Here is a 16,181-nt window from a genome sequence, read left to right as displayed (position 1 = left end):
CCGCATACATGAGGTACAAATATAATCGTTACTTTTACGGAAATCCTCAGGTGCGCCGGTAGTATGATCGTCAGAGTTGCGACGGGAGTGCGATTTGTCGGAGCAGCCTTGCTTCTGGTCCTGCCTGCCTGCGCCCTGCTCGGGTTTTTGCGGCCACCGGCAGCGATTCCGGAATGTGACTCCGGAGTCCGGGCAAGGCCGCGCGCGGCCGTCGCCGCCGACCAAGGTGACTTCAGCGGCGGCTGGAATGCGGGCGATCGGCCGCTCCGGCGACGTCCTGGAGAATCCCTCCTCTCGCTCCTAATAAGGCCGCCAATTCCACACGGCTCCTTCTCTGGCATCGTCCAGGCGCCAAGTCCCCTTCCGCATTTCCCGTTACTGATACCGCATATCGGGCGTCTTCAGCCGTGATTGCGGTTGGACTCTACGCAGGCAGCGTGAAGGAAATCCTAGGCTGTTGCCACGTTCCGCAGTATCACACAGAAAATATTGTGGAGAGAAGGCGAATTAAAGACTGCATTATATTGGCAGATAGAGGGTGACACAAATCTGCTAAAGAGACTGACTACAATTTGCTTATACCTATAAGTAGCAGGTGAGATAACGTGTTAAACACAAAAGGCGATCAAAAAGTTTCTGTTTGCGTTGCTGCAGCGACTCCGATGCAGGTTTATAATCAGCGAGATATAGGCAAGGAATGAGTGTGGCATTCGTGTCTTTCCGACGTGCGTGCGGTAAATGCGGAAAGATGAACTATGGCGACGTTATTACCAAATGCGTCCAAACAGGGCCAACGTGCTGTTGTTCTTTTCTTGAGTGCAGAGAGACAAACGCCGATAGGTGTCTACCGGAGAATGAAAACTCTGTATGACGCAGTATGGCTGTCGAAAACCACAGTTTTGTAATGGTGTGCCAAGTTCTGTACTTGTCACGCTTCAACGCAGGACGCCGGTCGATCTGGGATTGCTTTTTGATTTCAAGTAACCTGGGAAAACTGTGACAGGGGGCGCTGCTGCATCTTCAAAAAGCACGTCCCCATATCGCAAATGTCGTAACGCAGAAGTTACGCCAATACAAGTGGGAGACACTCGAGCAACCACCTTTAACTACTGATCTCTCCTCAAGCGATTATCACGCCTTCGGTCCGGTAAAAAAGGCCTTGGAGGATTGTCGGAGAGGATATGCAGCAGGCTGTTACGGACTTCTTCAAGCAGCAGGACACGGCTCATGTCATCCATGCCTGACTGACATACCGATTCTGGACTGTACAACCTTTGAACGGAAATTTTTTGATTGCTGGTTACATTTCACGTTAAGCATGTAAGCAAGAAAAACTTCCCAGAATGAGATTTTCACTCTGCAGCGGAGTGTGCGCTGATGTGAAACTTCCTGGCAGATTAAAACTGTGTGCCGGGCCGAGACTCGAACTCGGGACCTTTGCCTTCAGCGAGCAAGTGCTACACCATCTGAGCTACCCAAGCACGACTCACGCCCTGTCCTCACAGCTTTACTTCTGCCAGTATCTCGTCTCCTACGTTCCAAATTTTACAGAAGGTCCCGAGTTCGAGTCTCGGTCCGGCACACAGTTTCAATCTGCCAGGAAGTTTCATATCAGCGCACACTCCGCTGCAGAGTGAAAATCTCATTCTGGAAACATTCCCCAGGCTGTGGCTAAGCCATGTCTCCGCAATATCCTTTCTTTCAGGAGTGCTAGTTCTTCAAGGTTCGCAGGAGAGCTTTTGTAAAGTTTGGAAGGTAGGAGACGAGACACTGGCAGAAGTGAAGCTGTGAGGACGGGGCGTGAGTCGTGCTTGGGTAGCTCAGATGGTAGGGTATTTGCCCGCGGAAGGCAAAGGTCCTGAGTTCGAGTCTCGGTCCGGCACACAGAAGAAAAAGTTTATAGAGCGTTTAAAATTACGTTTGAAGTTTGTTGTAAATAGCTAAGTGATCTCATTGTCAAACAGTAGAGCAATACTATCTGCCCAATTTACGCTCTCGGAGCTATCTGTCATTTATTGAGAAAATGTTGCAGATACATTCAAGGGTATGTGTGGACATTGTCTGCAAAATGTGTTGCGAATAGAGTTAGTACTGTAGAACAAATAAATTATGAAGTCGAATCTGGCACTGGAGTTTTACTGTATGAACAGCGAAAATGTAATAATCGATAAACTTTTTTTTTCTTCATTACCTTGTGGTGTGTGCCAGCTAGAATAAGTTTCAAAAAGGACCACATTACGTTTATACTTTGTTGGAATTCGATAACTGTTCTTACTGTCAAATACTGAATGAATATAGTCCGGGTAATTTGCGCGCCTTGAGTTACACTGCCTCAATACATACACACAGTTTCAAACTATAATATATGTTTTACTATGTTAAACCTTATCCTTAGATGATACCTTTTGCTGAGTAGATTACGGCAGCATTTAAATCTATTAAGTTGCTCAATAATTACATAAAATTCTGACAGTCAAATTGTTGTTGCCCCTGGAAGCCGTTAGATAGGCAGCCTCCAACTCAAAACCTTAATCCGTTTTAGCCACTTAGTTATGTAGACTGCTGAGCGGTATGCAAGCCTTACCAGATAGTACTGACGGTGGACATGAGAAAAGTCCTCAGTGAAATTGCTAAATGGAACGAACAGTCTAAAGAGCACACTCTATGGTCTGACAGCTAATCCATGAACAACACAAGTACGGAGAATTAGCAGAAAAGTGATTAAAGATAAACTAACATCAAAATCGGGGACTACGTAGGACTAGAAGTGAAACAAACAGATTACATACTACGAATGAAACACAGAGCACATAAAAAGCAGACTAACACAGACAAAGTCTTCTAGTAGCAAACTTCGACCTTAATTCGATAAAGAATTTTCTGAGAATGTACGTTTGTGACACGGCATTTTAAGGAAGTGAATCACGGACTGTGGGAAAACAGGAAAAAAGGAGAATCGAAGTGTTTGCGATGCGCTGTGAAAGATCATGAAAATTATGAGAGAAATGCCGCCAAAAAGTCACGTTCACAAAATCTGCTATAAGTTATTTTTCACATTCTGGTGTTATGTTTGAGTGCCATGGCCTTTCTTTAAAGGGCACCTTTTACATTCTGGTGTTATGTTTGAGTGCCATGGCCTTTCTTTAAAGGGCACCTAGCGAATAACCGTATGGTGGTAACTTAGATTGCAGGGAGCGTTACAGCTGCTCTGCGCTGCTCCTACGGCTTCTGGCGTGGGTAAAATGATCAGGAACGAAATGAGAAATACAACCTGTGTTGGCTTTAAGGCGATATTAGGTTTTTGTTGAAAATTCTATCAAGACAATTCAGTTACACTTTGTTTCAACTGGGAAAAGCGCTATTTCAAACATTCTGTACCAAGTTACAGATATGTCCAACTAATATCGAAACTAATGAGTTTCTTATTTCATTAGCGATATAAATCTTTATTGTTCTGCTCGTTCTCATTTATCTCTAAATAATGAACATTAAATGTCTTTCTAAATATCGCAAAAAAGCGTTCTGCAATAAGTACAATAACAGTTCATCTGTACAGAAGCACCGGTAAGTATTTTCATCGGAAAAAAACCACAAACATGAGCATTGCGAAAGCGCTCGGCAAAACAGACAGCAAACAGAAGCCGATTTACCGCACTAACCTTTTTCCAGTCTCGTTGCATACACAGTGTTTTCAAATAACGCGTCTCATATCCTCTGACACAGTTTTAACCAAACTCTTTTAAATATGCGTCCAGAAACAAATCTGTCCTACGATATCCGTCGGTCTGTTGATATTCCAAGAGGTATTCTTTGTGGTTGTTATCCATTATTACATATAATTTCTTCCTCCTGCTAAAAAAAAAAAAAAAATAATAATAATTCTTTCAAAACGCACCTTACTGTCCTCGGACTTTGTCTCATTCGTGGAACCCAGGCTGCTGTAACGTGTCCAATTTGTCAATTTATGTGGACTACATTGCTGGATTTGCGGCTATGTAAACACGAAAAGACAAAGCATTAAAGTCACCTGGATGGGAAACCATACTAACGGATCTCCACGACGAATTACTTTGTTTAGTTACCATCATGGGAAATGGAATGGCGCCCCAGGTGGGCCCAAATCGCATCCGTTGTCTTTCTGCATAGTTATATGGTTCAAATGGCTCTGAGCACTATGGGACTTAACATCTGTGGTCATCAGTCCCCTAGAACTTAGAACTACTTAAACCTAACTAACCTAAGGACATCACACACATCCATGCCCGAGGCAGGATTCGAACCTGCGACCGTAGTAGTCGCGCGGTTCCGGACTGAGCGCCTGAACCGCTAGAGCACCGCGGCCGGCTGCATAGTTATATTCGCCAATAATAGATCTTATAGTGCAAAAACTGTTGATAAACAGCACCTGTTGTGGTGCCCGGCAAAGTGTACGGCCGAAAGAGTGTGCAACATATAATTTCCGTCGACACAATGATACTGAAGCGAAGCTGATGCCTTGCTTGCTCGACCGTTCGGGGATTTGCATCTGCTCACTTGTGGCCTATGAGATAATTCTTAACTCCACTCTGAATGACTCCAGTTTCACCTGTAAATACAAGATGTGAAGTGCAGATCGTCAGCACTTATCATATGTCAAAATTGTCACCGGGCGATGCCTGACATCATCACTACATAGTCAGTAGAGGGACAAATACAAACATTAGTGTCTAAACAACGAACGTTAACTGGGAAACAGTAAGCGCCAGTTTGTTGAACATTCATGAAACAAGTAAAATGGCACATATTTCAAATTACATGTTTAACAGATTAATTTTTCTAGTTATTACAAATCCTATTTCTGTGTGAACAAGGAGTACTTTTTTTCCAAATGCCCTGTACAGGGTGACATAAGCTTACCACATGCAAACAGCAAATGGTACATAGTTTTTCCGAAACGGCAAGCTTGTTACAATTTAAAGGATTCGTCTGTTACAAATGGCAGTGCAGAAAGTGCAGAGCAATCATTTTAAACAAGTGTAAATGAACTGAAAAAATAAAAAACCACCATCTGCTCCAGTAGCCGGTTTCTTCTCGACTAAGCTACGCAACAGGACTATGGTGCTTTCAGTTCACAGAAAACAGTAGCGACCGCTGTTTCTATCAATAGAAGCGTTGTCTCCCCGCATACCATGCAGGAGAAGCACTACCTTCTGAGCCGAGTGTATCACGTTCCGAGCAAAGCCGTTATCCAATTTTGTTTCAGAAAAACTGCCGGAGGGAACTGTAATGAAAGTTTTCACAGGCACCATTAACAATTCTTATAACTAGTTCCGTGTTCTCTGTTCATTTCGTTCCTCCTCGTGAGTTACGAAATATTTATCGGAGGACTCTTTCTTCTTTCTTTGCATTCAACGGGAACGCAAATATTTCATTGCTACCGGAAAAGAAAAAGGCCGCTGTTTACTTCTTGGTATCCCGCTGACAGACAGCACAGTAACTTGTTGACGACTGCTACACAAATCGTTCCACATTCTCAACACGTTACACTGCGAAGGTGCCAAGATGTAACTTTCAAAGTTTCGTACAGTTACCAATCTTGTATGTCACGTCTCTTTCAGGACGATATCTTGCACCTCAGTACTGAAGCTCAATAAACCGGAATGAAAATGACAATGCAGTTGTAACATATAATATTTTGCCTCCTCTTCAACGAAGTTCGTCTCCAACCCTACTGATTATGAGAGCAGCGGTACTTATCCGATTCTTGGATTCAACAGCTTGCCTAAGGCGATTTCGCTAGACACCAGGTATTACGCTGTTTAGCAAGGAAGAATGAATCATATGTTGCTGTTGTTGTGGTCTTCAGTCCTGAGACTGGTTTGATGCAGCTCTCCATGCTACTCTATCCTGTGCACGGTTCTTCATCTCCCAGTGCCTACTGCAACCTACATCCTTCTGAACCTGTTTAATGTATTCATCTATTGGTCTCCCTCTATGCTTTTTACCCTCTACACTGCCCTCCAATACTAAATTGGTGATCCCAAGATGCCTCAGAATATGCCCTACCAACCGATTCCTTCTTCTAATCAAGTTGTGCCACAAATTTCTCTTCTCCCCAATTCTATTCAATACCTCCTCATTAGTTATGTTATCTACCCATCTAATCTTCAGCATTCATCTGTAGCACAACATTTCGAAAGCTTCTATTCTCTTCTTGTCTAAACTATTTATCGTCCACGTTTCACTTCCATACATGGCTACACTCCATACAAATACTTTCAGAAACGACTTCCTGACAAATCTATACTCGATGTTAACAAATTTCTCTTCTTCAGAAATGCTTTCCTTGCCATTGCCAGTCTACATTTTATATCCTCTCTACTTTGGCCATCATTAGTTATTTTGCTCCCCAAATAGCTAAACTCATTTAAGACTTTAAGCGTCTCATTTCCTAATCTAATTCCCGCAGCATCACCCGACTTAATTCGACTACATTCCATTATCCTTGTTTTGCTTTTGTTGATGTTCATCTTATATCCTCCTTTCAAGACACTGTCCATTCCGTTCAGCTGCTCTTCCAGGGCCTTTGCTGTCTCTGACAGAATTCAATTTCATCGGCGAACCTTAAAGTTTTTATTTCTTCTCCATGGATTTTAATTCCTATTCCGAATTTTTCTTTTGTTACCTTTACTGCTTGCTCAATATACAGATTGAATAACATCGGGGATAGGCTACAACCCTGTCTCACTGCCTTCCCAACCACTGCTTCCGTTTCATGCCCCTTTACTCTTATAATTGCGATCTGGTTTCTGTACAAATTGTAAATAGCCTTTCGCTCTCTGTATTTTACCCCTGCCACCTTCCGAATTTCAAACAGAGTATTCCAGTCAACATTGTCAAAAGCTTTCATTTATTTCGAATTACTTTCTGCCATTCAGAGTCGACTATAGTCGTCCCGATTTCATCACGAACCACTCCGGTTCTCAACATTCGAAATAGACTGATGTAATACTGTATTACCAAATAGATTTTCTGAGGGTTTAGATTCACTTTCTGCTCTGTGCGGTCTAGAACTGTTGTGGTTATTGTTTTGAATCCAAGAATTATTCTCAGAGTCCTTTGCTTTTTTCATGTTATGGCATGTGTTTCTTGGAAATGGACCGAATTATTTCAGTGTCATTGAGTAACTTATCATCCATTACTGTCTCCTCCTCTTTCCCAGGTGATTTCCAGCCGCCAGCGCCGCCACGCAGACGGGGTCGCGTATCAAGCAGCTGTACGGCTTCGCCGAGAGTGGAGCTGGCAGCGTTTTTCTGGCGCCTCAGGACGGAAGCGGCGAAGCATTGGATGGATGCGACTGCAGCTGCGAGGCTTCGGCGCCATCGATTGAACGCAGCGCGCGGGCCGCGTCGCAGTGGTCACCAGCCTTCAGAAAACACCAGCAGCCACAGCGGCCGCTGCCGCGCTAGCAGCGAAGGCGCACGGCGTACGTTTCAATCACTGGCCGTCAGAAAGGCCACTAGCACTCAAAGGAAAAACTGTCAATTACTCTGCAGAAGGCCTCCGAAATCTGTGAATCGTCATCATCATGTATAAGTTTCTTTATCTCCTCGAAAACGTATCATGAGTACGCAACGAACTATTTCCTTGTATTTAGGATTAAAACCTCTATTGCTCAGTCCTGAACTAGGAACTCAATTTCTGCCATTCTCAGGCAGGAGCGTTCAATAATTAATGCAACACAATTTTATTTCCCCGGTAATATCGGTTAAAAAAAATACGGAATTTCTTGTGGGACATCCAAGAATATTCCCGTTTCAGTCTTTGTACTTTCCGCCACCGGTAGCTGAGTGGTCAGCGCGACATAATGTCAGTCCTAAGGGCCCAGGTTCGATTCCAGGCTGCGTTGGAGATTTTCTCCGCGTAGGGATTGGGTGTTGTGTTGTCCTGATCATCATCATTTCATTCCCATAGTCGTGCAAGTCGCCGAAGTGGCGTCAAATCGAAAGACTTGCACCCGGCGAACGGTCTACCCGACGTGAGGCCCTAGTCATATGACATTTACATTTAGTCCTTATACTTTTATGAAGTTCCGACAGGTAGCAGCGTTATTCGTCCCTTTCAAAATGGCATCTCTAACAGAGGTGCGTTCCAAGCAGAGAGCTGTCACTGAGTTCCTTTCGGCGAAAAACCAGAGCATCGCTTATGTTCATAGACGCTTGCAGAATGTGTACGGAGACCTGGCAGTGAACAAAAGTACTGTAAACGGTCGGGCGAGGCATCTGTCTTCATTGTCGCGCAAACCTGTCCGATCTCCCGCGCACCGGTCGGCTGCACACAGCTATGACTCCTGCCGTATTGGAACGTGCGGACACTCTCACCTCCCTGCACAGCTGGACGTCTCTGTTGCTAGCGCTGACACACTTGTCCACCAGTTGGGGTACTCAAAGGTGTGTGCCCGCTGAGTTCCTTGTCGACAAACTGAAGGCCATAGACAAACTGAAGGCCATAACGAGTAACGAAGAACCATCTGTGCGGAACTGCTTGCGCGTTACGTGGCTGATCAAGATAATGTTTTGTCGAACATCGTCACTAGAGTTGGAAAATGGGTTCCTCACGTCGAACCGGGAAGTCCAGTTATCGGTTGACTGCAGTCAGTTTTTAAATCGCGTCGTAAACTGCGCTGTTAAAAATGCTCTGCAAGCACACTACGCACTGTTAGCTCTTTGAAGAACGAATGCTAGTATTTTTGTAGATGGAATGCAAAAATAACGCACATGTATCGTTAAGTCTAATAAAAGTCTTAATGCTTTTAAGTACCGGCAATCCGTCCTGCGTCCCTTCCTGTCAGATGCTAGTCTTTTTTCTCTAATCGTGTGCTACATCCAATAGTTTCTATTCTTTTGCGTCTTCTACCTTTTAACTGATCCCATAACTCTTCCATCCAACTATTCCTTCCACCTCCTCAGCACATGTGCCGTAAATGTGTCCCTTATAATGGTAGAGCTTCTCTTTATTTCGTACTTTCCATATAATGTATTGACAAATCCCCGTATCACTACACTTCAAATGCTTCCAGTTCATACTTTTCTGGTTTCCACACGCTATTTGTCTTACTTCCGTAAAGTACTGTGCTCCACACTTTCAGGAATTAATTCCTCAAGTATTAGGGCTCCTCTGTCGGAGAAAGTTTTCTACATATACGGCAATCTGCATCTGGAAGTTTCCTTGCTTCGGCTATCCCGTATCTTGCTATCTGTTAGCAAAATTGCTTCATTTCTGCTCAGCACTTTCGTCTTACTCTTATTCTTAACCCGTAACCTATACTGTGCGTCTGCCGCGTGTTCTTCTTTCCCCTTTATTTTTATCTTTTTTGAAATTTGCCTCTGTCCTTTGCATCGGGCTTTTCTCTCATCTTACTCCATTAGCAGTTGTGGTTGGCACACATGCGAAGCCCAGACTTAACATTTCTTTCACATAATTTTGACAATACCTTTTACCATGACGGAGGAACGCAGATAATTCTCAATGTCGCGCACACATCGCCATAAGCGCGGAGGTGCACTCCTGCGCTGGTGCATACATAGAGAGCACAGTAAAGGAAACCATGGTTGTACAGACTGCCACATAAGCTCCTCCCAGCAACCTGTACTTTGTTCCTGCTAGCCACATCGCCTTATTCAGTGAAACCTCAAAAGTGGGCTGTCTACCTGCACTCCACAATCGTAACTTTACCGGGTCCGATGATAGTTGACACTTCCAGCGTACTTCCTCATTATTGCTGAGTAACCTGGAGCTATTAGCTAGGGACAAATCAGAACTCCTAGGCGGTAAATACAGACATACAGGTGTCTACAAAAGTACGATGCAACGTTCCTTTGGACATGCACACATGTGTGAAGGAACAGGTACTGCGGCGACTGCAGCTGTTAAAAACACTTGGAATGTCAGCTGTATGATGGAATGACGACACTGAAAATTTGTGCTCGACCGGGTCTCGAACCCTGATTTCCCGGTTATCGCGAGTGGTCACCGATCATGAGTCATGGCCACACCCCAAACTTCCATATGTCGTCGAGCATGTATCTACAACGTACACTCGTACATTCATTACGTATATTCCCTTACAGGAATGACATTTTAGTACATAGCTACTGCGGCGTCGTATATCTCCACTGACACTGAGCAAGTGAATTTCAATCACAAATAGTCAGAACTATCTGTAAGAGGTTATAAACCTGAATGGGCTAACAGAAATTCTTTATGCTTTTTTGTTCAATTCGAGAACGTGTTAATATAACTTTTATTTAAAATGGTTCAGATGGCTCTGAGCACTATGGGACTTAACATCTGAGGTCATCAGTCCCCTACAACTTAGAAGGACTTAAACCTAACTAACTTAAGGACATAAGACACATACATGCCCGAGGCAGGATTCGAACCTGCGACTACAGCGGTTGCGCGGTTCAAGACTGAAGCACCTAGAACCGCTCGGCCACCTTTTATTTAAATAATGATGTTCTTTTTAGTTTTGTGTGAGGAAAAGTTTTTCTCTGGAATTTAACTATTTTGATCGTATTGTAAAAGAGACATGTTTTAAATTTCAGGTTTAACTCGGTGTTCTTTCACCCAGTCATATCTGAAACAGGGTATTATAGACATCTACTACTAATATACGAATGTGTTTAACCGTTTTTTTTCTTAAAAATGAAGTAAAGAAGCATACAATATTAACATTATACGATTTTTATAAGATTTTTATTTAAGTACTAGTTTTACATACATGGTTTCACCCTTGTTCGAGTGTGTCACACATATTGCACACATCTCTTCCTCCACCTTTCTCTGCCCATCTCGTACCACCCCTCCCCCCTATCTCTCTGTCCAGTTTTCCCTCCCCCATCTCTCCACCCATTTATTCTTCTCTCTCGCAACCTGCTCCTCCCCCCTCTCTCGGTCTATTTTTTTCCTCCCCCTGCCTCTCTCCATCTCCTTATTCCCAAATCCCTCTTCATTCCATCCTCCCTCCTCTCACTATCCTCCTACTTCTCCCCCCCTCTCTCTCTGCCCAGCCTCACATAAACCCCTGAAACGCATTCCAAGGCTACCTGCACAACATGTCAGTCATGCAGAGCAGCATGCATGTGAGGCGTACCCATTCTTTTTCTCCCCTATTATCACTCCCAATGGGAAGAAAGGCAAGACTGACAACAAAGCGAGTTAACACTGCATTGTCATCCAGTAATGAGCTACGTTTAAAATTTCCATTTTTCTAGCCCTTCGAAACTTACATTTAAAATCAGTTATAAAATTTTTGCTGAACAGGCAGACGAGAGAGTGACCTGACGGAACTGTGTTGGAATGCACTTTGGTACGATGGATGTACGTGTAGGTGGGGTGTGTACTGTGCAGGTCAGGGTAGGGCGCACAACAAAGAAACAGGGGCGTCGCTAGGCACCCGGCTCCAGTGGCGACGGAGCGGCTGGGTGCAGCGGCAGCGGCGGCGGTCGAGGAATGCGGATTCGGCACGGCGCAGCGCGCTCTGAGTCACGTAAGCCGCGGCCTTTCAAGGAGAGCCGAGTCTGCAGCCTGCACGGCAGCTTTCTGCACGGCGCTGCTGGCCGCTGCCTGCTGGCTCCTCGCGGGGCGGAGCGCTCGCCCTCGCCGGCGCGCAGGAATGCCGGGTTCCTCTCCCAGCGCCGGCGCACTCGCCTCCCACTGATACCATCACATTCCGCACGTACCGCCGCTGCGCTGCTGCACTGATACCCACAGCCGAACTCTGCTTCACCGCAGCGGAAAGGGCAAAGGGGAACTCAACGAGGCACATCTCGAACACAAAGCCAGTTTTTTACACGAGCGATTTTCTGTTCGGAATCGACTACTCGTTGCGCCAATCACACCGCGATTGGGCAGTGACGTCACTTATCGACTGTGCCGAGTGTGGAGTTCTACAAACTTGAGTCTTGCTGAGACTGCGCATGCGCAGGAGCAGTGCACTGTGGCGTCGCTGCTACCATCGGAAGTTAACGTGTTCTCTCCGAGCACACTCCTATTATAGCGTAGGATTTTTTGTGTTTCTGTATTCCTAACCTTTATTTTGTAGTTTGTTTTGTTTTTGTGACACACTGCAAAGGCTGCACCAACGTCTCGCCGATTTTAGCGTGAGCACGCACTCCTACCCACTCTCTCGGTCGTGTAGTGGGAGTCAGGGAAATGCACGATGTTCGTGTGATCGCGACTACACGGGAGAAGTGCGACGGGACGAATAGGAGAGGGTCAGTTTTGACAGCGGTGCCACCAAGTAGCAGCAATGACGAGTCGGCATTGTGTAACACCGACAATGTCTCCGCACTTCAATCTGCAGTGAGAGGGATCTTACCACTTTACACGAAAAGACAGCTTCGCGAAATATTTAGTGTGTCGTAAAATGCTGATTGCTCTCAGGAAGAGCAATTTACAGACCCATCACATGTCTTACCAAGTCAAAGAATACGGCGACGGAAAATGTGAAGGGCCTGAGCGTGTGTAAGAGATTTTAAAAATTAAAAGAAAGGTCTCTGAATGGAAACAAAGAAGAGAAAGAGGAAGAAAAAGGAGTCTGCCGTTCGAGTGAGCTACAAAATTACACTACTTTTTGCAAAGTTCTTGTACTCATGCACGTATGGTGAAATATTTGTAGAATGTGTGTTGCATATTCTTTAATGATCTATGAAAGTGTAGATATCGCAGACACACAGAGAGATGTGACATTCTTAGCAGCAGTCCAGAAATTGTAGAAGATACAGGTTTCAAAATGGTTCAAATGGCTCTGAGCACTATGGGACTCAACATCTTAGGTCATAAGTCTCCTAGAACTTAGAACTACTTAAACCTAACTAACCTAAGGACATCACACACACCCATGCCCGAGGCAGGATTCGAACCTGCGACCGTAGCACTCCCGCGGTTCCGGACTGCAGCGCCAGAACCGCACGGCCACCGCGGCCGGCAAGATATAGGTTTGTCATGGAATTTATCAGTTAGTGGATCGACAGACAGACGGCCACTCTCGTTGTGAAAAAAAAGAGAAAAAAAACTGCGTTCGTAGCATAACTGAATGGTAAAATGGAAAAGCTTCCAGTACTTTCTATTGGTGGCGGAGGACGGTGTACTCAACAACATTACATCAGTATTTGCTTCAGTTGCAGGCTAATAGTTATGGCTATTACGAGAAGTATGTTTTTAGGTTGCTTGTTGGTCCAGATAAGCATGGTGTTAATGTTTATTTTCACCTGGACGGCAGGTCAGGTACTGAAGTGTGGACGCATGGACGCAAAACGAATACTCCACACTGATACGTACGCCATTTGGTGGCGCAGTTAGGACCGAGCAGAAAACATGAGGTAGTATATTTTAAGATGTGTTTGCGGGAAGACTGATAGATGCTAAGAAAAAACAACTATAATACTGAAGTGGATACAACACCTATTCCCCTGACACCTTGTAGAAATTTTCTAGGCGTTACTGGTAACCTGCTGTATTGTGAGTGACCTTCCAGTCTACCAAGGGCCTTGTTAAAAAGAGGACGCGGGAGCAGAAAAATTCAGAGCATTCTCTTGTCGTTAGAACGGGAAACAGTTCCTAAAATGGAAGAATCAGCAATGATCAAGAGCGTCGGGATACAGAACCCAGGAATTCTTCCCACGTGGGATCGATAGAGGAAAGAGAGACAGTCTAAAGAAGTACAACGCTGTTGATCACGGCTTCTTTAGTAAGACCGAAAGAGTGACAGAGACGGTCTTTCAGCTCTACTGTCAGATGCTACACAAGATACGTTGTTTTCAGGCTGCGCTTCATTGTTAAAATCCCGAGAGCGTACGTTTCTAGGAAAGTCAACCAACATGTTGATTTCTCCTTGATGTATCTTGCAAAAAGATCGTGAAGATAAAATTGGAGGTTCTTCCCTTGCACAATTCGGGACTGAAACAGAGAAGGGAGGAAGTGAGACCTGTAGGTCAAGTATCCTCCGCCGCACAGCGTACGTTGATCTGCGTTGTGTACTTGTTAGTGTGTTGGTGTAATGAGAAGATACGACAGAAAAGAGGGTACCACAGAGGAAGGGACTAATAGAAGATACAGATAGATAGAGAGAAAGAGAGGGAAGTACTCACGATGCTGAGCGGGCATATGGTGCCAGGGGGCGGCGGCTCGGGCTGCAGGAAGAGCCTGAGGGCCAGCTGGTGCATGTAGGGCACGGCGACGGACAGCACGCAGCGGTCGCGGTGCTGGTCGGAGAGGTGCAGCAGCGCCGCCGAGCGGGGACCGCGTGACGTCAGCAGCAGCTGCGGCTGCCGCGAGGCGGCGCACAGCTCGCGCAGGTCGCCTGCAACACCACACAGCCAACCTTCAAACTCCGGCAGGGGACGCCATCGCGTTTACTCGTATCTTTAAATCCACTGACTCGCGTTCGTACTCCTCCGACCGATTACATGTAATCCTCTACGGAAGGGGAAACTGGTAATGGCAACAAATACCCCATTACGGTGGCGATACCACTCGAACGGCTAAAACCGAATAGAAATCTTAGTAAAATACGGAGATGTGTCTCAAGAAAGCGAGTTATATTTAGGAATCTGCATTTGTGTCAGTCGAAGTTTGTAAGTTAATGACTCTAGACTAGTCGCTCAAAAAACAATTCTTCTTAAGAAACTTGCCTTCGAAAAAGTTGTACCGTACCTAATAATAAGAGATTAACGAAAAATCTGTTTTGCAGTAATATATCAGCTAACATATGCACTCACAACTACACTGGTGGGCAAAACGTACGAGCAAAAGTAACTCTTGCGTGATGCGTCACTGCCAAGTAACACAGCTCGCTCAAACTCGTACTACAGTATTTTACAGATGTTAACTGAAAGAAATACGCAGTGAGGCGAACGGAAATAATACTTCTATTCAAAGACAATAATTACACAGAAGTCACCGTAATTCATAATGGCCAGCCAGATACTACGAGGGTTATTCGGAAAGTAAGGAACGGTCAGTCGCGAAACGGAATCCGATTAAGTTTGGCACAGGTGTGTTGGGCAGTGTCTCCAGTATGCCTGTCGATCGCGTAACGTCGTTCTTTTTAGTTCTGAGCACGCAGGGAGTACATAAAGATACCTCGAGCAATAGTGTCTCCCGCCAAGTACAAGGGCCTGGTGAGAAATTTCGCCTGATGCTATGCAGCCAACATTACATACGTGTCGTGCGTCATCTTCTTCAAGACAATTCAAAAATGGTTCAAATCGCTCTGAGCACTATGCGACTTAACTTCTGAGGTCATCAGTCGCCTAGAACTTAGAACTAATTAAACCTAACTAACCTAAGGACATCACACCATCCATGCCCGAGGCAGGATTCGAACCTGCGACCGTAGCGGACGCTCGGTTCCAGACTGTAGCGCCCAGAACCGCACGGCCACTCTGGCCGGCGAGCCAAGACAATTCTCAGCCGCATTTTGCAGGGGCAATGAAGATGCTCCTGCATCGTTTTCAATTGGAAATGTTTGATTGCCGACAATACAGCCCGTAAGTGTCTCCCTCTGAGTTTCATCTCTGCTCACGAGAACCGCTGGCTATGAAAACAACATTTTGGGACAGACAACGAGCTGTAGACCAGCGTAGAGAATTGGCGGAAAGCACTGGCGGCTGCCTTCTATAACGAGGGTATTGGGAAGTTGGTACAAAGCTACTATATACGTCTAAGTCGGATCGGTGACTATGGAGATAAGTTGCTGGAACTTGTAGTTAACTGTTGCAAATAAAACAGTTTTGATTTTCACTTACTTTCCGAATAGCGCTCGTACAAAAAACGGGACACGATTCCTAATAACGTGTGTGATGACCACAAATGGCAACGAATGCTCTGCAACGTGCTCCTATGGTAGCCACAAGGTTGGTACGGTGTTCTTGTTGTAGGGCGTTCCATTCCTCAATCAGCGAGGATGACAACTGCTGGGTGGTTGTTAATGTACGTGGACGTGCTGCACTATGTCTGCCAACCACATCCCACGCGTGCTCCGTGGGGGCAGGTCAGTCCATTCGTTGAATATCCGCTCGTTGGTTCTCCTGTGCAGTTCGATGCGACTGCGCATTGTCATCTATAAAAATGAAGTCAGGGGCAAGGGCGTCCTTAGAGCGATGCATATTTGGAAAGGAGTGCAGTGTCGCAATAAC

The 16,181-nt window shown here is 45.3% G+C and overlaps 1 protein-coding gene across 1 annotated transcript in view; it reads right to left on the bottom strand.

Moving 5' to 3' along the window:
• Positions 1–16,181, bottom strand: part of LOC126181085 (uncharacterized) — a 199,800-nt gene that overhangs the window by 66,242 nt on the left and 117,377 nt on the right. The window contains exon 2 of the mRNA XM_049924746.1: positions 14,133–14,344. Within this exon, the coding sequence (XP_049780703.1) occupies positions 14,133–14,344 (212 nt within the window). The remainder of the gene's footprint in view (positions 1–14,132; positions 14,345–16,181) is intronic.

Source organism: Schistocerca cancellata, chromosome 1 (genome assembly GCF_023864275.1).
Source record: "Schistocerca cancellata isolate TAMUIC-IGC-003103 chromosome 1, iqSchCanc2.1, whole genome shotgun sequence".
Taxonomy (NCBI): domain Eukaryota; kingdom Metazoa; phylum Arthropoda; class Insecta; order Orthoptera; family Acrididae; genus Schistocerca; species Schistocerca cancellata.
Note: the sequence above shows the minus strand (reverse complement) of the source record. Positions and strands in the feature narration are given on the sequence as shown.